Source organism: Salmo trutta, chromosome 33, assembly GCF_901001165.1.
Source record: "Salmo trutta chromosome 33, fSalTru1.1, whole genome shotgun sequence".
NCBI classification, from domain to species: domain Eukaryota; kingdom Metazoa; phylum Chordata; class Actinopteri; order Salmoniformes; family Salmonidae; genus Salmo; species Salmo trutta.
Genome location: NC_042989.1, coordinates 37,492,765 through 37,514,390, shown reverse-complemented (window position 1 = coordinate 37,514,390; position 21,626 = coordinate 37,492,765). Strand labels below are relative to the sequence as shown.

General features: G+C 46.1%; 1 protein-coding gene across 1 annotated transcript; it reads right to left on the bottom strand.

The window, feature by feature from the left end:
- Positions 1–221: 221 nt before the first annotated feature.
- On the bottom strand, positions 222–21,295 carry LOC115172144 (ankyrin repeat and EF-hand domain-containing protein 1-like). Its single transcript, XM_029729309.1, has 12 exons — positions 21,169–21,295; positions 17,918–18,166; positions 17,382–17,517; positions 15,856–16,055; positions 15,408–15,557; positions 9,282–9,405; positions 7,560–7,879; positions 6,712–7,226; positions 4,909–5,135; positions 2,408–2,562; positions 1,567–1,701; positions 222–621 (listed from the first exon to the last, which is right to left on the bottom strand). The coding sequence occupies exons 2-12, from the start codon at positions 18,155–18,157 to the stop codon at positions 466–468; spliced, it is 2,358 nt and encodes a 785-aa protein (XP_029585169.1). The 5' UTR covers positions 18,158–18,166; positions 21,169–21,295; the 3' UTR covers positions 222–465.
- Positions 21,296–21,626: the final 331 nt, after the last annotated feature.

The window sequence follows — 21,626 nt, the reverse complement described above, 5'->3', positions numbered from 1 at the left end:
AGAGCACAGGAGGCTGGTGAGGGGAGGACGGCTCATAATAATGTCTGGAACAGAGTGAATGGAATGAAACCACGTATTTGATCCCATTCCACTGATTCCGCTCCAGTCATTACAACAAGCCCATTCTCCCCAATGAAGGTGCCACCAACAACTTGTGATGTACAAACAACTGAGAACTATGGTGTCTATCGTTATGTTACAATACTACAATATGGCATATGTGACCTGTATGTCAGTAACAATATGATAGCATGCTGGCATTATAAAAACTGCTAGTTGAATCAAAACTGACTGGACATATGGTTTATTTTTGTCTCTTTCTGCGTGCATCTGAAATGGCACCCTATTCCCCATTTACTGCACTATGTTGACAAACACTATGTTTATACCCTATGGGCCCTGGTCAAATGTAGTGCACTATATAATAGGAAAAGAGTTCCATTTGGGACACTGCCTCTGTCTGTGTCAGTTGTCGAGGCCTCCCAGTTCCTGGGCCTTCTGCCTGATGTTCTGGTTGAAAGGCATCATGAAGTCCTCAAAGTCCACCTCGTAGGACAGACGGTCCCTCCTCTCCTCCTTCCTCTCAATGAGCTGGCTGCTGGTCAGCTGCTTACCCCACACCTGACAAGGGGGAGAGGAGGGAAAGAGAGAGAGAGAGAGAGAATTAGAGAAGGGGAGAAAGCGAGAAGGAAAGATCGGGAGACAAATAGAGAGACAGAGAAACAGAGACAAGAGATGTTAGAGTGAGAAAAAAGAGGGGGTGGGAGGGGCAGCAGAGCGAGACAAAGGGGGGGTTAGCAAAGCGAGACAAAGAGGGGGGAGGGGCAGTAGAGCGAGACAAAGGGGGGGAACAGCAGAGCGAGACAAAGGGGGTGAGGTGGGAGAGGGGCAGCAGAGCGAGACAAAGGGGGTGAGGTGGGAGAGGGGCAGCAGAGCGAGACAAGGGGGGGTAGCAAAGTGTGGGGGAGGGGCAGCAGAGCGAGACAAGGGGGGGTTAGCAAAGCGAGACAATGGGGGGAGGGGTATCAGAGCGAGGCAAGGGGGGGTTAGCAAAGTGTGGGGGAGGGGCAGCAGAGCGAGACAAGGGGGGGTTAGCAAAGCGAGACAATGGGGGGAGGGGTATCAGAGCGAGGCAAGGGGGGTTAGCAAAGTGTGGGGGAGGGGCAGCAGAGCGAGACAAAGAAGGGAGGGTGGGAGAGGGGTTCCAGAGCGAGACAAAGAGGGGTGGGTAAGAGAGGGGCAGCAGAGCGAGACAAGGTGGGGGAAAGGGGCAGCAGAGCGAGACAAAGGGGGGAGAGGCAGCAGAGCGAGACAATTGGGGAGGAGGGGCAGCAGGGCGAGACAAAGGGGAGGAGGGGCAGCAGGGCGAGACAATGGGGAGGAGGGGCAGCAGAGCGAGACAATGGGGAGGAGGGAGAAAGAAATTGACGTTATGTAATAGCCACCTAAGAGTGCCTCGATAGCAAAAACAAGTTGAGAACAAAACAACAGGCTAATCAGAGGATGAGGTCATTGGCTAGATCAGGTGCCTTCTGTCACGGAGGAAGCGGAGAAGTGGGAACCTACTGTTTTTGGCACAAAGCTGATGTCGAGTCGGTTGGTGGCTCCACTGGTGATCTGGGTGTTGAGGAAGATGATGTTGTCCTTCAGAGAAACCTTCCTCACCGCCGTCTCAGAGGAGGTCGCCGACACAGAGTCAGACTGGATGGAGACGGATAGACAGACACACGCATATACACACACAAACGTTACACACAAAGACACACACGCACAGGCAGATCCACACATCAAATCAAACCTGCCCTCCCTTTCTTCAGAACAGCCTCCATTCATCGGGGGCATGGACTCTACAAGGTGTCTAAAAGCATTCCACAGGGATGCTGGTCCATGTTGACTCCAATGCTTCCCCACAGTTGTGTCCAGTTGTCTGGATGTCCTTTGGGTGCTGGACCATTATTGATACACACAGGGAAACTACTGAGTGTGGAAAAACCCAGCAGCGTTGCAGTTCTTGACACTCAAACCGGTGCACCTGGCACCTACTACCATACCTCATTCGAAAGCACTGAAATATTTTGTCTTGCCTAATCACCTTCTGAATGGCACATATTAACACAATCCATGTCTCAATTGTCTCAAGGCTCAAAAATCCTGCTTGAACCTGTCTCTAAACTATAGTAGTCATCTAAACTGATTGAAGTGGATTTAACAGGTGACATCAATAAGGGATCATAGCTTTCACCTGGATTCACCTGGTCAGTCTATGTCATGTAAAGAGCAGATGTTCTTAATGTTTTGTCCACTCAGTGTCTATACAAGACACATAAAACTAGTCTGCAGTATGTGTATGTTTCTAACCATAATAAGGAAATAACATAACCAGATAGTTATTTAGGTAGTTATTTACCTTAGGAGCAGCTATACTGGCTGGCTTGGCCGCAGGTTTGCCTCCTCCCTTCCCCTTCCCCTCCTTGGACTTGGGGAGGCTGTCAAACTTGACCTGGACCAGATCAGTTATCCTGATGTCTCCATATGCTCTGGCAATGTCCAGGCAATTCTGCTCTGAAATGAGACCACAGCGTTTTAATTGGAACCATATTCTGTACCTTCCGAGTAACATAACAGTAGCTAAAGCAGTTATACCTACTGAAAGTACACAGTGGTCTTACGTAGCTCAGTTGATAGAGCGTGGCGCTTGCAATGCCAGGACAGTGAGTTCAATCCCCGCGACCACCCATGCATAAAGAAAAATGTATTTCCACATGACTAAGTCAATTATGATAAAAGCATTGGCTAAATGGCCTATATTATTTACCTGAACAAAAATATGAATGCAACAATTTCTAAGATATTGCAAAGTTACAGTTCGTTCATATAAGGAAAACAGTCAATTGAAATACATTCATTAGGCCCTAATCTATTGATTTCACATGACTGGGCAGGGGCGCAGTCAATGTTTAGGGCGGCTTATGGTAGAGAAATGAACATTCCATTCTCTGGCAACAGCTCTGGTGGACATTCCTGCAGTCAGCATGCCAATTGCACGCTCAGTCATTGTGTTGTGTGGCATTGTGTTGGGTGACAAAACTGCACATTTTAGAGCAGCCTTTTATTGTCCCCAGCACAGGTGCACCTGTGTAATGATCATGCTGTTTAATTAGCATATTGATATGCCACACCTATCACATGGATGGATTATCTTGGCAAAGGATATTCTGGTTAGAGCCATTTTGCACTGTTCTGTGAAGGGAGTAGTACACAGCGTTGTACGAGATCTTCAGTTTCTTGGCAATTTCTCGCATGGAAAAGCCATTTCTCAGAACAAGAATAGACTGATGAGTTTCAGAAGAAAGTCCTTTGTTTCTGGACATTTTGAGCCTGTAATCGAATCCACAAATGCTGATGCTCCAGATACTCAACTAGTCTAAAGAAGGCCAGTTTTATTGCTTCTTTAAATCAGAACACAGTTTTCAGCTGTGCTAACATAATTGCAAAAGGGTTTTCTAATGATCAATTAGCCTTTTAAAATCATAAACTTGGATTAGCTAACACAACGTACCATTGGAACACAGGAGTGATGGTTGCTGTTAATGGGGCTCTGTACGCCTATGTAGATATTCCATAAAAAATCAGCCATTTCCAGCTACAATAGTCATTTACAACATTAACAATGTCTACACTGTATTTCTGATCAATCTGATGTTATTTTAAATGGACAAAAAAAAAGTGCTTTTCCTTCAAAAACAAGGACATTTCTAAATGACCCCAAACTTTTGAATGGTAGCGTATATTAAAAGCTAAACCAGTGATACACAAATACACATGGAGGTAATATTTGGAAATCTATATGTGGACAAGAAATAGCATAGATAACAGTAGTTCTCTACCCTGCACCTTTCATACATAACAGAAGTCCTCTACTCTGCAACTTTCATACATAACAGTAGTCCTCTACTCTGCAACTTTCTCTCCACCTGTCCACAGTTGCTACAGGGATTTGGGGATGATAGACCTGTTATCGTATCACATTTTAATTTCACGCGTGAGTGAGGAGCCAGAGACTGTGAGCTGGGCTGGAGGATGTTGGGGGGGAGGAGGTGGAATGGGTGGAGAGGGTTGGGGGGGTGGAAGGGCTGGAGGAGGTTGGGGGGGAGGAGGTGGAATGGGTGGAGAGGGTTGGGGGGGTGGAAGGGCTGGAGGGGGGTGGGGGGGTTGGAGGAATACATCACATCAAGGGAAACAGGGCCATCTGCTGGACTATTGATAACATGAACATGGCACCCTATTCCCGATACACTGAGTGTACAAAACATTAGGAACACCTTTCGAAAATTGAGTTGCACCCCCCTTTTGCCATCAGAACAGCCTCAATTCGTCGGGTCATGGACTCTACAAGGTGTCAAAAGCGTTCCATATGGATGCTGGCCCATGTTGACTCCAATGATTACCACAGTTATGTCAAATTGTCTGGATGTCCTTTGGGTGCTGGACCATTCTTGATGCAAACAGGAAACTGTTGAGCATGAAAAACCCAGCAGCGTTGCAGTTCTTGACACACTCAAACCGGTGCGCCTGGCACCTACTACCGTACCCCGTTGAAAGGCATTTTAATATTTTGTCTTGCCCATTCACCGTCTGAATAGCACATATACACAATCCATGTCTCCATTGTCTCAAAAGGGCTATTAAAATCCTTCTTTAACCCGTCTCCTCCCCTTCATCTACACTGATTGAAGAGGATTTAACAAGTAACATTAATAAGGGATCATAGCTTTCACCTGGATTCACCTGTTCAGTCTATGTCATGGAAAGAGCCTAATGTTTTGTCCCCTACCTTTTGACCAGTCTCACCGAGCGTTTAAAAGAGTCATCCGTTTTTTTTTGTGTAGAGAGTATGAGTAGTAGTACCTTTCTTGTTCTCTGCCTGCACCCTGGCCCCGGCCTTGATGAGGTAATCCACACAGCACGGTCTGCAGCTCTCGATGGCTCTCATGAGGGGCGTGGCCCCATTCATGGCCACGGCGTCCACCACTGACCCAGAATGCACCAGGAGGTCCACGATGTCCACCTGGCCTGCATGGGAGGCGTGGTGCAGCGGTGTCCAACTGAACTGGTCGGACGCGGTCACATCAGCACTGTAGCAGATCCATACACCTGATTAATGGCCAATAACCTGATCACTGACCTATTAACCACCCACTAAACCAGTAAGATGCATCGGCAAGTAACGAATAAGATTCACTCAAAATAGGAATCAATAGACTTGATTAGTGAAAGCCCCTTGTGGTCCAGAGCTGGCTCATTGACTAATGATCAATAAAAAAACTGATCACTACTGAATAAACCAGCATCAGCACTGAGACCTGATCACTACTGAATAAACCAGCATCAGCACTGAGACCTGATCACTACTGAATAAACCAGCATCAGCACTGAAACCTGATCGCTACTGAATAAACCAGCATCAGCACTGAAACCTGATCACTACTGAATAAACCAGCATCAGCACTGAGACCTGATCACTACTGAATAAACCAGCATCAGCACGGAGACCTGATCACTACTGAATAAACCAGCATCAGCACTGAGACCTGATCACTACTGAATAAACCAGCATCAGCACGGAGACCTGATCACTACTGAATAAACCAGCATCAGCACCGAGACCTAATCACTACTGAATAAACCAGCATCAGCACCGAGACCTGATCACTACTGAATAAACCAGCATCAGCACTGAGACCTGATCACTACTGAATAAACCAGCATCAGCACTGAAACCTGATCACTACTGAATAAACTAGCATCAGCACTGAAACCTGATCACTACTGAATTAACCAGCATCAGCACTGAGACCTGATCACTACTGAATATACCAGCATCAGCACTGAGACCTGATCACTACTGAATATACCAGCATCAGCACTGAAACCTGATCACTACTGAATATACCAGCATCAGCACTGAAACCTGACCACTACTGAATAAACCAGCATCAGCACTGAGACCTGATCACTACTGAATAAACCAGCATCAGCACTGAAACCTGATCACTACTGAATAAACCAGCATCAGCACTGAGACCTGATCACTACTGAATAAACCAGCATCAGCACTGAGACCTGATCACTACTGAATAAACCAGCATCAGCACTGAGACCTGATCACTACTGAATTAACCAGCATCAGCACCGAGACCTGATCACTACTGAATAAACCAGCATCAGCACTGAAACCTGATCACTACTGAATAAACCAGCATCAGCACTGAGACCTGATCACTACTGAATAAACCAGCATCAGCACTGAAACCTGATCACTACTGAATAAACTAGCATCAGCACTGAAACCTGATCACTACTGAATTAACCAGCATCAGCACTGAGACCTGATCACTACTGAATAAACCAGCATCAGCACTGAGACCTGATCACTACTGAATAGACCAGCATCAGCACTGAAACCTGATCACTATTGAATTAACCAGCATCAGAACTGAAAATGAGGAACAGCAATACTACAGGGCGGTATAATGCTCATTGCTCACCAGGATTGGGAGCAATTCCATTTTCAATTCAAATTGCAATTCCAATAATGTTTTTCCTGCTTTTCAATTAGCACCATTTGGAATTGGTATTTGGTTAACTTTCTGAATTGATTGAAATTGAAATGGAATTGACCACAACCCTGGTATAATGCTCATTGCTCACCCCAGGCTGATGAGGAACTTGGCCACCTCATAATTCCCGCTCCCGCAGGCGGTCATCAAGGGCGTCTTATAGTAGCAGTCCTTCACATCCACAGGGACCCCCTGACTGAAGGCCAGGCTCAGAGACTCCAGGTCCCCCGTCTTCACACAGTAGTTGATGTTGATATAGATTTTCTCCGGCTCGTCCACGTACCATGCTGAGTCGTCTTCGATGGGGTGGCCCGGCGGGTGGTCGCGGTCGAACCGCTTGGTGTCGGTGAACTGCTGGTAGCTCTCCACCATGAAGTGGGGCGGCCCGCCGTCCTCGCGCCGGAAGATGAGCTCCGGAGGGACAATGCAAATGGGCATGGGGAGGACGAACTTACCTTTCTTTTTCCCCTTCCCCCCTTTCCCGGCTTTCTTCTTCTTGGGCTCGTAGGAGGGAAGGGTGAAGGCTTTTTGGAGGTAGCGCACCCCTTTGAAGAAATCAGTCACATTGATCAGTCCCTCGCGCTTCTTGTCGTGCTCCAGAATCACCTGGATAGAAATAATCACAACAATTCATTTTAATTCAAGTGTTTTTCTTCTGGCACCAATGAGGCTATAGTTCAGGACATACTGCAGAATAAGAGCACAATGTAAAACACTATACTAAACCGTCTGCTTCTCAAATTACACCCTATTCACCTTTCTATTGAACTACTGTAGACCAGAGTTACTGTGTTGAAAATGTACTGCTTTGCCCATGAGGGTTGTCCATTAAAGCCATAAACAAGAACACAACCCAACGTTCCACAGATCAGATATCAAACACATACAGTTAAACATCAGCTCTATACATTCTAGAATGACTATCAGTTCTAGAATGACCTTCTGGAGGTTCTCGCCATCCACTGGCGCCCGGTGATCCTGCAGCACCGCCACAAACGTCTCCCGGGTAACCGTCTCCACGGGACCCACAGCCTCCTCAGCGATCTCCATGGCGGTGCGAAGCGATGCCTCGTGCTCGCAGGACCAGTCGTGCAGCGTGAGCGCCCACAGCTCATTGGGATTGACGGCGCCCGGTTTGGAGAACTTCACCTCCAGACGCTCTGCCTTCTTCAGCTCCTTCATGGCTGGCTTCTGGTTGTTGTTCTTGGCAATCTGACTGGGGATCAAACCCTCGGTGTTCTTCAGCTTGGCGTTGCAGCCTGGGGTTGACACAGAAGGCATATTGAATTTTAAGATGTAATCTACAGGTAAGAGTTGGCTGGCTTTATCTACAGTATATGTGGCCCTGGGGTTAGAGTTTCTTAGCTTTAGCTACAGTATATATGGTGCTGGGGTTAGAGTTGCTTAGCTTTATCTAAAGTATATATGGCCCTGGGGTTAGAGTTGCTTAGCTTTATCTACAGTATATATGGCCCTGGGGTTAGAGTTGCTTAGCTTTATCTACAGTATATATGGCCCTGGGGTTAGAGTTGCTAAGCTTTATCTACAGTATATATGGCCCTGGGGTTAGAGTTGCTTAGCTTTAGCTACAGTATATATGGCCCTGGGGTTAGAGTTGCTTAGCTTTATCTACAGTATATATGGCCCTGGGGTTAGAGTTGCTAAGCTTTATCTACAGTATATATGGCCCTGGGGTTAGAGTTGCTTAGCTTTAGCTACAGTATATATGGCCCTGGGGTTAGAGTTGCTTAGCTTTAGCTACAGTATATATGGCCCTGGGGTTAGAGTTGCTTAGCTTTAGCTACAGTATATATGGCCCTGGGGTTAGAGTTGCTTGGCTTTAGCTACAGTATATATGGCCCTGGGGTTAGAGTTGCTTAGCTTTATCTAAAGTATATATGACCCTGGGGTTAGAGTTGCTTAGCTTTAGCTACAGTATATATGGCCCTGGGGTTAGAGTTGCTTAGCTTTATCTAAAGTATATATGACCCTGGGGTTAGAGTTGCTTGGCTTTAGCTACAGTATATATTGCCCTGGGGTTAGAGTTGCTTAGCTTTAGCTACAGTATATATGGCCCTGGGGTTAGAGTTGCTTGGCTTTAGCTACAGTATATATTGCCCTGGGGTTAGAGTTGCTTAGCTTTAGCTACAGTATATATGGCCCTGGGGTTAGAGTTGCTAAGCTTTATCTACAGTATATATGGCCCTGGGGTTAGAGTTGCCAAGCTTTATCTACAGTATATATGGCCCTGGGGTTAGAGTTGCTTAGCTTTAGCTACAGTATATATGGCCCTGGGGTTAGAGTTGCTAAGCTTTATCTACAGTATATATGGCCCTGGGGTTAGAGTTGCTTAGCTTTAGCTACAGTATATATGGCCCTGGGGTTAGAGTTGCTTAGCTTTAGCTACAGTATATATGGTGCTGAGGTTAGAGACTTGCTAATCTTCTGTGGATGAAAGAGAGGTCAACACCCGTGGTCCTAGAGAGATACAGGGTGTGCAGGCTTTTTGTTCCGTCCCATCACTAAAACATCCGATTCTGCCAATCAATGTCTTCATGAGCAGTTGACTGATTTATTGAATTCAGTGTGCTAGCAGTGCTGGGCTGGAACCAAAGCCTGCACAACCCGTGGGCTCTCTGCCCAGTCAGTCAGGTTTCCCACCTCTCTGAGCCAGGAACCTGCAGCACTCAGTGAAGCCTCCAGCTGCAGCCAAGTGCAAGGGGGTGTTCCCGTCTGTGGCAGTCACACTCAAGTCTGCAGAGTAAGCAGACAGCACCACTATCACCTGGAAGGGAAAAGAGAATTAGACCTAATCTATACATTTGATTTGATTTATTTTTAGGGTTGCAAAGCTAGCAGTAATTTACCAAAGTTACGGTAATTTTCGGAATTAACAGGTAATCTATGGCAATGTATGGTAACGTTGGTCATTTACACTTGAATAACTTAAATATATATATATATATATATATATATATATATATATATATATATTCCTATATAGCATTACTTTTTGTATACAGTACCAGTCAAACGTTTGGACAAACCTACTCATTCAAGGGTTTTTCTTTATTTTTACTGTTTTCGATATTGTAGAATAATAGTGAATACATTAAAACTATTAAATAACATATATAGAATCAAGTAGTAAACAAAAAAGTGTTTTAAAAAATCATAATATATTTTAGCACCCCCACACCATGACACCTCCTCCTCCATGCTTCACGGTGGGAACCACACATGCGGAGATCATCCGTTCACCTACTCTGCATCTCACAAAGACACGGTGGTTGGAACCAAAAATCTCAAATTTGGACTCATAATACCAAAGGACAGATTTCCACCGGTCTAATGTTCATTGCTTGTGTTTCTTGGCCCAAGCAAGTCTATTCTTCTTATTGGTGTCCTTTAGTAGTGGTTTCTTTGCAGCAATTCAACCATGAAGGTCTGATTCACGCAGTCTCCTCTGAACAGTTGATGTTGAGATGTGTCTGTTTCATTAACTCTGTGAAGCATTTATTTGGCCTGCAATTTGAGGTGCAGGTAACTCTAATGAACTTATCCTCTGCAGCAGAGGTAACTCTGGGTCTTCCTTTCCTGTGGCGGTCCTCATGAGAGCCAGTTTCATCATAGCGCTTGATGTTTTTTTTGACTACACTTGAAGAAACGTTCAAAGTTTTTGAAATTTTCTGGATTGACTGACCTTCATGTCTTAAAGTAATGATGGACTGTCATTTCTCTTTGCTTATTTGAGCTGTTCTTGCCATAATATGGACTTGGTCTTTTACCAAATAGGGCTACCTTCTGTATACCACCCATACCTTGTCACAACACAACTGACTGGCTGAAATGCATTACAAAGGAATGAAATTCCACAAATTAACTTTTAACAAGGCACACCTGTTAATTGAAATGTATTCCAGGTGACTGGTTGAGAGAATGCCAATTTGAAGAATCTCAAATATAAAATATATTTTGATATGTTTAACACTTTTTTGGTTACTACATGATTCCATATGTGTTATTTCATAGGTTTGATGTCTTCACTATTATTCTACAATGTAGAAAATAGTCAAAATAAAGAAAAACCCTTGAATGAGTAGGTGTGTCCAAACTTTTGACTGGTACTGTATATGTGTCCATATAGTCCATTTAGTTTTTTATATTTTCTTTTTTACCTTGGCAAGTCAGTTAAGGACACATTTTTATTTACAATGGCGGCCTAGGAACAGTGGGTTAACTGAGAAAATAGCCTAGTTAGTACAAAAAAGCATCTAATCAACAATGGAATCATTTTTAATTAACTTTGCAACTCTTCCAACTATTGTCGTTTTTCACTTGAAAGTTACCAAAATCCTGCTAGTTTACTGGTAAGCTTAGAAAGTTTCCAGTAATATCCCAGACCTGATGTTTTCAACTCTCTAGAAACAGCAGGAGCGGTAGAGATACTCTCAATGATCGGCTATGAAAAGCCAACTGACATTTACTCCTGAGGTGCTGACCTGTTGCACCCTCGACAACTACTGTGATTATTATTATTTGACCATGCTGGTCATTTATGAACAGAAGAGGACTGGTCACCCCTCATAGCCTGGTTCCTCTCTAGGTTTCTTCCTAGGTTTTGGCCTTTCTAGGGAGTTTTTCCTAGCCACTGTGCTTCTACACCTTCATTGCTTGCTGTTTGGGGTTTTAGGCTGGGTTTCTGTACAGCACTTTGAGATGTCAGCTGATGTAAGAAGGGCTATATAAATATAAATACATTTGATATACACTCCCTTTGCAAACCTATTGATTTTTATTTCAGTGTTATACATATAAGACACTATTTATTTCAGCATGTGTGCACAAAACGCAAAACAAAAGTACACTTGACAAATAAAATGCATAATTAATCATCATAGCAAGTATAGGGTCCGTCTAAGGCTACAGGGTCCGTGTAACACTACAGGGTCCGTGTAACGCTACAGGGTCCGTTTAACACTACAGGGTCCGTTTAACACTACAGGGTCCGTCTAACACTACAGGGTCCGTCTAAGGCTACAGGGTCCGTCTAACGCTACAGGGTCCGTCTAACGCTACAGGGTCCGTCTAACGCTACAGGGTCCGTCTAACGCTACAGGGTCCGTGTAACACTACAGGGTCCGTCTAACGCTACAGGGTCCGTCTAACGCTACAGGGTCCGTCTAACACTACAGGGTCCGTCTAACGCTACAGGGTCCGTCTAACACTACAGGGTCCGTCTAAGGCTACAGGGTCCGTGTAACGCTACAGGGTCCGTTTAACACTACAGGGTCCGTTTAACACTACAGGGTCCGTGTAACACTACAGGGTCCGTCTAACGCTACAGGGTCCGTGTAACGCTACAGGGTCCGTCTAACACTACAGGGTCCGTCTAAGGCTACAGGGTCCGTGTAACGCTACAGGGTCCGTTTAACACTACAGGGTCCGTGTAACACTACAGGGTCCGTCTAACGCTACAGGGTCCGTCTAACGCTACAGGGTCCGTCTAACGCTACAGGGTCCGTGTAAGGCTACAGGGTCCGTCTAACGCTACAGGGTCCGTTTAACACTACAGGGTCCGTTTAACACTACAGGGTCCGTGTAAGGCTACAGGGTCCGTCTAACGCTACAGGGTCCGTGTAACGCTACAGGGTCCGTGTAAGGCTACAGGGTCCGTGTAACGCTACAGGGTCCGTGTAAGGCTACAGGGTCCGTGTAACGCTACAGGGTCCGTGTAACGCTACAGGGTCCGTCTAACGCTACAGGGTCCGTCTAACACTACAGGGTCCGTCTAAGGCTACAGGGTCCGTGTAACGCTACAGGGTCCGTTTAACACTACAGGGTCCGTTTAACACTACAGGGTCCGTGTAACACTACAGGGTCCGTCTAACGCTACAGGGTCCGTCTAACGCTACAGGGTCCGTCTAACGCTACAGGGTCCGTGTAAGGCTACAGGGTCCGTCTAACGCTACAGGGTCCGTTTAACACTACAGGGTCCGTTTAACACTACAGCGTCCGTGTAAGGCTACAGGGTCCGTCTAACGCTACAGGGTCCGTGTAACGCTACAGGGTCCGTGTAAGGCTACAGGGTCCGTGTAAGGCTACAGGGTCCGTGTAAGGCTACAGGGTCCGTTTAACACTACAGGGTCCGTGTAACGCTACAGGGTCCGTTTAACACTACAGGGTCCGTGTAATGCTACAGGGTCCGTGTAACGCTACAGGGTCCGTGTAATGCTACAGGGTCCGTGTAACGCCACCTTGTCACATTATACAAACAATACATTTATCATTTATTTATTATTTATTTCTCCCCCAGGCTTTGAAACTAAATTGGGCAATATGAAATACAGCCTTTCTGAAAAATTATTCCAGCCTGTGTTCGTCATGTAGCCAGAACACTTCATATAACAGTTTAGTGCAGTGCTTTCGGAAAGTAATCAGACCCCTTCCCTTTTTCCACATTTTGTTACCTTAATCCTTATTCTAAAATGGATTAAATAAACACATTTCCTCATAAATCTACAAACAATAACCTATAAAGACAAAGTGAAAACAGGTTTACATTTTTTTGAAATGTGTTAAAAAAAAACAGAAATGCCTTATTTACATAAATATTCAGACAATTTGCCACTAGAATCAAAATTGACCTCAGACACATCCTATTTCCATTGATCATCCTTGAGATGTTTCTACAACTTGATTGGTGTCCACCTGTGGTAAATGTAATTGATATGACATGATTTGGAAAGTCACACACCTGTTTATATAAGGTCTCACAGTTGACAGTGTATGTCAGACCATAAACCAAGCCATGAGGTTGAAGGAATTGCCAGTAGAGCTCTGAGACAGGATTGTGTCGAGGTACAGATCTGGGGAAGGGTACCAAAAAACATCTGCAGCATTGAAGGTCCCCAAGAACACAGTGGCCTCCATCATTCTTAAATGGAAGAAGTTTGGAACCACCAAGACTCTTCCGAGAGCTGGCCACCCAGCCAAACTGAGAAATCGGGAGAGAAGGACCTTGGTCAGAACCAGATGGTCACTCTGACAGAGCTCCAGAGTTCCTCTGTGGAGATGGGAGAACCTTCCAGAAGGACAACCATCTCTGCAGCACTCTACCAATCAGGCCTTTATGGTAGAGTGGCCAGACTCCTCAGTGACAGCACATGACAGCCTGCTTGGAGTTTGCCAAAAGGCACCTAAAGAACTCTCAGACCATGAGAAACAAGATTCTCTGGTCTGATGAAACCAAGAATGAACTCTTTGGCCTGAACGCCAAGCGTCATGTCTGGAGAAAACTGGGCACCATCCCTACGGTGAAGCATGGTGGTGGAAGCATCATGCTGTGTGGATGTTTTTCAGCGGCAGGGACTGGGAGACTAGTCAGCATCGAGGGAAAGATGAACGGAGCAAAGTACAGAGAGATCCTTGATGAAAACCTGCTCAGGACCTCAGACTGGGGCGAAGGTTCACCTTCCAACAGGACAATGACCCTAAGCACACAGCCAAGACAACGCAGGAGTAGCTTCGGGACAAGTCTCTGAAGGTCCTTGAGTGGCCCAGCCAGAGCCTAGACTTGAATCCAATCTAACATCTCTGGAGAGACCTGGAAATAGCTGTGCAGGGACACTCCCTATCCAACCTGACAGGGCTTGAGAGGATCTACAGAGAAGAATGGGAGAAACTCCCCAAATACAGGTGTGCTAAGCTTGTAGCGTCATACCCGGATGGGATGGGGCCACAGTGTCTCCTGACCCCTCCTGTCTCAGCCTCCAGTATTTATGCTGCAGTAGTTTGTGTGTCGGGGGGCTAGGGTCAGTCTGTTATATGTGGAGTATTTCTCCTGTCTTATCTGGTGTCCTGTGTGAATTTAAGTATGCTCTCTCTAATTCTCTTTCTTTCTTTCTTTCTCTCTCTCTGAGGACCTGAGCCCTAGGACCATGCCTCAGGACTACCTGGCATGATGACGCCTTGCTGTCCCCAGTCCACCTGGCCGTGCTGCTGCTCCAGTTTCAACTGTTCTGCCTGCGGCTATGGAACCCGGACCTGTTCACCGGACGTGCTACCTGTCCCAGACCTGCTGTTTTCAACTCCCTAGAGACAGCAGGAGCGGTAGAGATACTCTCAATGATCGGCTATGAAAAGCCAACTGACATTTACTCTTGAGGTGCTGACTTGTTGCACCCTCGACAACTACTGTGATTATTATTATTTGACCATGCTGGTCATTTATGAACATTTGAACATCTTGGCCATGTTCTGTTATAATCTCCACCCGGCACAGCTAGAAGGGGACTGGCCACCCCTCATAGCCTGGTTCCTCTCTAGGTTTCTTCCTAGGTTTTGGCCTTTCTAGGGAGTTTTTCTTAGCCACCGTGCTTCTACACCTGCATTGCTTGCTGTTTGGGGTTTTAGGCTGGGTTTCTGTACAGCACTTTGAGATATCAGCTGATGTAAGAAGGGCTATATAAATAAATGTGATTTGAAATTTGATTTGATACCCAAGAAGAGTCAAGGCTATAATCGCTGCCAAAGGTGCGTTGACAGATGTTTCAGTTTTTTCATTTTATTAAATTTGCAACAAATTCCCAAAACATTTTTGCTTTGTCATTATGGGGTATTGTGTGTAGATTGATGAGGGGGGAAAAAACTATCTAATCCATTTTAGAATAAGGCTCTAACGTAACAAGGGGTCTGAATACTTTCCGAATGCACTGTATGTTGAAGAACCTGGTTTCAAACCTGATTACTAAGGTATCCTTTTGTTAACCAGCACCTCTGTAGTACCTCAAAGAAGCCCCCCTCTGCAGCGAGGTGGGCAGCGTGTATCCTCTTCTTGTCCACGGCGTTGGGGTTTCCCCCTTTCTGGAGGATGGCCCTGACCAGCTCTACAGCTCCCGCCCTGGCTGCTTCCATCAGGGCCGAACGACCAGACGCCTGGAAGGGGGAACAGGAGAGCCAGCAACAGGCTAATGTTAATACGGTAATGACAAAGTAAAGGAGATGAAGGCAACTGAGGGCGGAGTAGTAGGAAGAGAACGGTGATCTTGGTTGTCACTATTTGAAATCATACAAGAAAGGATTGAAGTAAAGTACAGAAAGAAAACTCTTCATTTTATCAAGACCAAACGCCTCATTTACAGAGTATTCGGCACATGTGACAAATAACGTGATTTGATGTCTGATTATGTCACAGCCAATTGCGTCCTTTCCAGCACGGTTGTCTTGTGATTACCTCGTTGGTGGCATTGGGGTCAGCCCCTCTCTCCAGGATGCTGATGCACATGTTCTCACAGTCGTGGGCGCGCTCGCAGGCCAGCAGAAAGACGGGTGTCCCGGCTGAGGACACGTTGTTGACGTTGGCCTTGCTGTTGAGCGCCACCTGCAGGCAGCGCATGTGACGCTTGGTAGGAGAGATGCAGTAGAACAGTGTGCCTGGAGAGAAACGTCTTGTCTGTTAGGGTTAAGAGGTTAGGGTTAGGGGGTAGGTGGTTAAGGGGGGTTAAGGTTAGGTGGGTTAGGGTTAGGTGGTTAGGGTTAAGAGGTTAGGGTTAGGGGATAGGTGGTTAGGGTTAGGGGGTTAGGGTTAGGGGGGTTAGGGTTGGGGGTTAGGGGGTTAGGGTTAGGGGGGGTTAGGGTTAGGGGGGTTAGGGTTAGGGTTAGGGTTAGGTGGGTTAGGGTTAGGGGGGTTAGGGTTAGGTGGGTTAGGTGGTTAGGGTTGGGGGGTAGGGTTAGGTGGGTTAGGGGGGTTAGAACAGATACAAAACTCCTCTACAGTTGGTGTTGTTCAGAGCCATGTATTTAGAAAGATGGGGCATTGAGATTTCCGCATTATGACGCATTTACATGACACTACAAAATGATATGGCAGCCATGTTAGCTGTCCATTAACATGACATGGGGAATATTTAAACAACGCCATGTCACTGAATGTCTAGAATTAGAATGATATAAAAATTGGCCCAACTCTCTAAGTATATGGCTCTGGTGATGTTTGGCCCATCATTTTCAACGTCCCTTAGCCTGCTCCCACATCTGTTTGTTCTGGCTTGACCATGGGAGTCACTGTCACAGGCAACGACCATGGGAGTCACCATCACAGACAACGACCATGGGGGTCACCGTCACAGGCAACGACCATGGGGGTCACCGTCACAGACAACAACCATGGGAGTCACCGTCACAGAAAACGACCATGGGGGTCACCGTCACAGACAACAAACATGGGGGTCACCGTCACAGGCAATGACCATGGGAGTCACCGTCACAGACAACGACCATGGGGGTCACCGTCACAGGCAACGACCATAGGAGTCACTGTCACAGACAACGACCATAGGAGTCACTGTCACAGACTACGACCATGTCACAGACAACGACCATAGGAGTCACTGTCACAGACAACGACCATAGGAGTCACTGTCACAGAAAACGACCATAGGAGTCACCGTCACAGACAACGACCATAGGAGTCACCGTCACAGACAACGACCATAGGAGTCACCGTCACAGACAACGACCATGTCACAGACAACGACCATAGGAGTCACTGTCACAGACTACGACCATAGGAGTCACTGTCACAGACAACGACCATAGGAGTCACTGTCACAGACAACGACCATAGGAGTCACTGTCACAGACAACGACCATAGGAGTCACTGTCACAGACAACGACCATGTCACAGACAACGACCATGGGAGTCGGCAAGACAGTGCAAACAGATCTGGGAGCAGGGTAGAGAACCTCTCCCTACCTACCTTTTCCCTCGGTGTCAACCACGTCCATGTTGGCGTGATTCTTGGCCAGCAGGGCGACCATGTTGTCATGACCCAGCTGAGCGGCCAGGATGACGGGCGTACGCCCCTTTTTGTCCTGGATGTTAGGCTGTGCACCCTGGGAGGAAACGGTGCGGAAGATCAATAGAGCTAAAGGTTTTATCAAATACATTTGTGAAAAAGTGCTTAACAATAAAACCTGGTCTAAACCACCCAAAGAACAAGCAGGAAATATGACGATGGATACTGTAATGATTCAGAGAATAAGCTAGAGCAGGGCTTGAACCAGAGACTGTATGACTGCACTCCCACCTACGGCACAAAGGTCCAGACCTCTTGGTCAATGTTGTACTGTAATCACAAATAGGGGAACTAAACTAGTATCAGGATTTAAAGTGACAGCGAACCCTGTTTAGGATGAAGGCGACGGTTTTAATAATGCTAAATGATGATTGGTAGACTGGACACCGGGCCTGATAACGCTAAATGATGATTGGTAGACTGGACACCGGGCCTACCTGTGAGAGCAGGAAGCGCACCATGTCGGTGTCGTTGGCCACGGAGGCCAGGTGCATGGCGGCATTTCCCTCGCTGGGCTCTGTCAGGTTGATGAGGTTGGGCACGCCCAGGCGCACCATCTTCTCTATCGCGGGCGTGTCTCCCTCGCGTACGCACTGCAGCAGACGGTACACCTGCAGCACCTCCAGTCGATCCTTGGCCACCACGCTGTGCACGTTCACATCTCCACTCTGGGTCATGGTTGCAGCCTGGGGAGGGAGAGGAGATGGAGAGACGATGGGCAGGGGAGAGGAGAAGAGAGTGAGTGTAGATACGAGAGAGGAGAGGAGAGAGGAGAGGAGAAGAGAGTGGGTGTAGATACGAGAGAGGAGGGGAGAGAGGAGAGGAGAGTGGGTGTAGATACAAGAGAGGAGGGGAGAGAGGAGAGGAGAGTGGGTGTAGATACGAGAGAGGAGGGGAGAGAGGAGGGGAGAGTGGATGTAGATACGAGAGAGGAGGGGAGAGAGGAGAGGAGAGTGGATGTAGATACAAGAGAGGAGGGGAGAGAGGAGAGGAGAGTGGGTGTAGATACGAGAGAGGAGGGGAGAGAGGAGAGGAGAATAGATGTAGATACGAGAGAGGAGGGGAGAGAGGAGAGGAGAGTGGGTGTAGATACGAGAGAGGAGGGGAGAGTGGATGTAGATACGAGAGAGGAGGGGAGAGAGGAGAGGAGAGTGGGTGTAGATACGAGAGAGGAGGGGAGAGAGGAGGGGAGAGTGGATGTAGATACGAGAGAGGAGGGGAGAGAGGAGAGGAGAGTGGATGTAGATACGAGAGAGGAGGGGAGAGAGGATGTAGATACGAGAGAGGAGGGGAGAGAGGAGAGGAGAGTGGATGTAGATACGAGAGAGGAGGGGAGAGAGGAGAGGAGAGTGGATGTAGATACGAGAGAGGAGGGGAGAGAGGAGAGGAGAGTGGATGTAGATACGAGAGAGGAGAGGAGAGTGGGTGTAGATACGAGAGAGGAGGGGAGAGAGGAGAGGAGAGTGGGTGTAGATACAAGAGAGGAGGGGAGAGAGGAGAGGAGAATAGATGGGTGTATATAGGGTGAGTAGTGGAGGAGGTATAGGCAAGGGTTACATTTTATTTTCTACCAATACTACTAATAACGCTTACTGTATTTATCTGGCCGATTCCACGCCGGGAAAATAGCCAGAAAATATTTTGGGAATCTCAGATTGTTCTGGCAATTCTCCCATTTAAACTTATTTGGGAGGAAGGATGTTTGAAATGCTTTTTACATTTTTACCACAAACTATTTCAGTGAAAATCATATGTGGACATTTTAGGCTTTTTATAGACCTTCACATGCCTCCTGTAAGGCCCTTTATAGACCTTCACATGCCTCCTGTAGGACTCTATAGAACTTCACATGCCTCCGGTAAGGCCTCTTTATAGACCTTCACATGCCTCCTGTAAGGCCCTTTATAGACCTTCACATGCCTCCTGTAGGACTCTTTATAGACCTTCACATGCCTCCTGTAAGGCCTCTTTATAGACCTTCACATGCCTCCTGTAGGACTCTTTATAGACCTTCACATGCCTCCTGTAAGGCTTCTTTATAGACCTTGACATGCCTCCTGTAAGGCCTCTTTATAGACCTTCACATGCCTCCTGTAAGGCCCTTTATAGACCTTCACATGCCTCCTGCAAGGCCTCTTTATAGACCTTCACATACCTCCTGTAAGGCCCTTTATAGACCTTCACATGCCTCCTGTAAGGCCTCTTTATAGACCTTCACATACCTCCTGTAAGGCCTCATTATAGACCTTCACATGCCTCCTGTAAGGCCCTTTATAGACCTTCATATGCCTCCTGTAGGACTCTTTATAGACCTTCACATGCCTCCTGTAAGGCCTATTTATAGACCTTGACATGCCTCCTGTAAGGCCTCTTTATAGACCTTGACATGCCTCCTGTAAGGCCTCTTTATAGACCTTGACATGCCTCCTGTAAGGCCCTTTATAGACCTTCACATGCCTCCTGTAAGGCCTCATGCACCAATTCATGTTGTTACTCCTATGACCAGAGAAAGTGAAATATTGCTTGATATTAAAAAAGACACCAGACACTAATATAACAACACAATCTTATCAGAACACTTTGCTATACTCATTCAGTGCAGCTGCAGTGCTGGTTGTAGCCTGAGTGGAAGTAGAGAGAAGGCACATTTTATGGCTCATGAAAGTGTTGAACAAAGTGTTGACAGTACTGAATAACAACGTAAACATGAACTCACCCATAAAAACAGCAGCTCTTTGCTGTATTCAGTGAGTCTCTCTGAAGTTATGGTTCTAACATTTTAGAAATCTCACAGTATTGACTTTTCTGTATGTTCGAGGCTTCTTTTTACTGTCAATGGCTCGAGGAAACTGTGCAGACATGGTGATCTGAGCTATCTGATTGGCCTGCGGTAGGCCTATAGGTGCACTTGATTTGCTCTCTGGGCCTGCCGGGTAGGCAGAGTTCTACTTCAGACACAGGAAATTGTTCAAAAAGGAAACACTTTGTCTTCCCGGCACTAGGGAAGGCAAAGTGCCCCTACCACCAACAGCACCAGTCGACCGCCCGGGTTGATGACCACCGCTCTACAAGTACATCAAAATTCCAGAGTGGGCTCTCTGCTCATTTTTAATTGATGATACATTTAATGAGCACCTCCAACACAGTGAATGGGAAAATGGATTCAAAAAGAACTCCCTCTGCTGGTGATTTACTGAATATGCCATTGTAAAGGACTGCTGTGATTGGTTAATGACCAACAACGTCAATAATGTCATATTTTCAAAAGTACCAGGTAGCCCACTCTGGAAATGTGATGTATTTGAAGAATATAATGTTCCAAACATTATTTCAAAAAATATATATATATTTTTTGTTTGTTTAATAAATTCGTTTTTTTTTTTTTAAATTCATCAAGACACTGCATATGTTAGAGCACACTATTAGTATAATGACAACAATGTCTATCATAAGATGTCTGCATCATAGGGTCTTTTTAGAACTATACATGCTATGTATAGGTCTACAAAGAGCATAAAATAGCCACTTTCATAATTTTCTAAAACATTGTTTTGGATACAAATGTAAAAAGCGTTTCAAACATCCTTCCTCCCAATGACGTTTCTATGTGAGACTTGCCAGAACAATCTGAGACACCAACAATATTTCCCGGGCTACCCGATAGTATAGTTCAGGCCCCGTAACTTACCCTGTTAAATTCAGTGCCTTCGAATCACTGCCTCTCTACAGTATCCCCAGACAAAAGAGTCCAAATACCACCATTCTATTCAGCAACATGGTGACACTGCGCTGTTGACCACTGTACCTAACTTGTAACAAATCACTAGTGACAGGACATATTGTTTGGAAGCAGAACCTCTCACTCTGGGATTTCTGTGGTCGCCGGAGCAACCGCGCACTGTGACATCACATTATTCTGAGCTTGTAGAACGGGTCTGCATTCTAAACTCCACAGGCCACGAATATCAAGTTACTCATGTAAAACATTATTTCAATGTAACACTGGGTAAATGGTATATGTAGTAGTAGGCTTTCATGTCAAGTCACTCTGACCTATTTATACATTTAGAAAATGTGCGCAAATAAATAAATAATCACTTGAAACTTTCCAACACTTTATTCAAAGCCATAACCAAATCATTTCTG

Coding starts and splice junctions, on each gene's coding strand:
- LOC115172144 (XM_029729309.1), bottom strand. CDS start 18,157: ATGACCCAGAGTGGAGATGTGAACGTGCACAGCGTGGTGGCCAAGGAT. Junction 7,880..9,281: donor CAGGTTCCTGGCTCAGAGAG/GTGGGAAACCTG, acceptor TGTCAACCCCAG/GCTGCAACGCCAAGCTGAAG. Junction 7,227..7,559: donor ATGGCGAGAACCTCCAGAAG/GTCATTCTAGAA, acceptor ATTTCTATCCAG/GTGATTCTGGAGCACGACAA.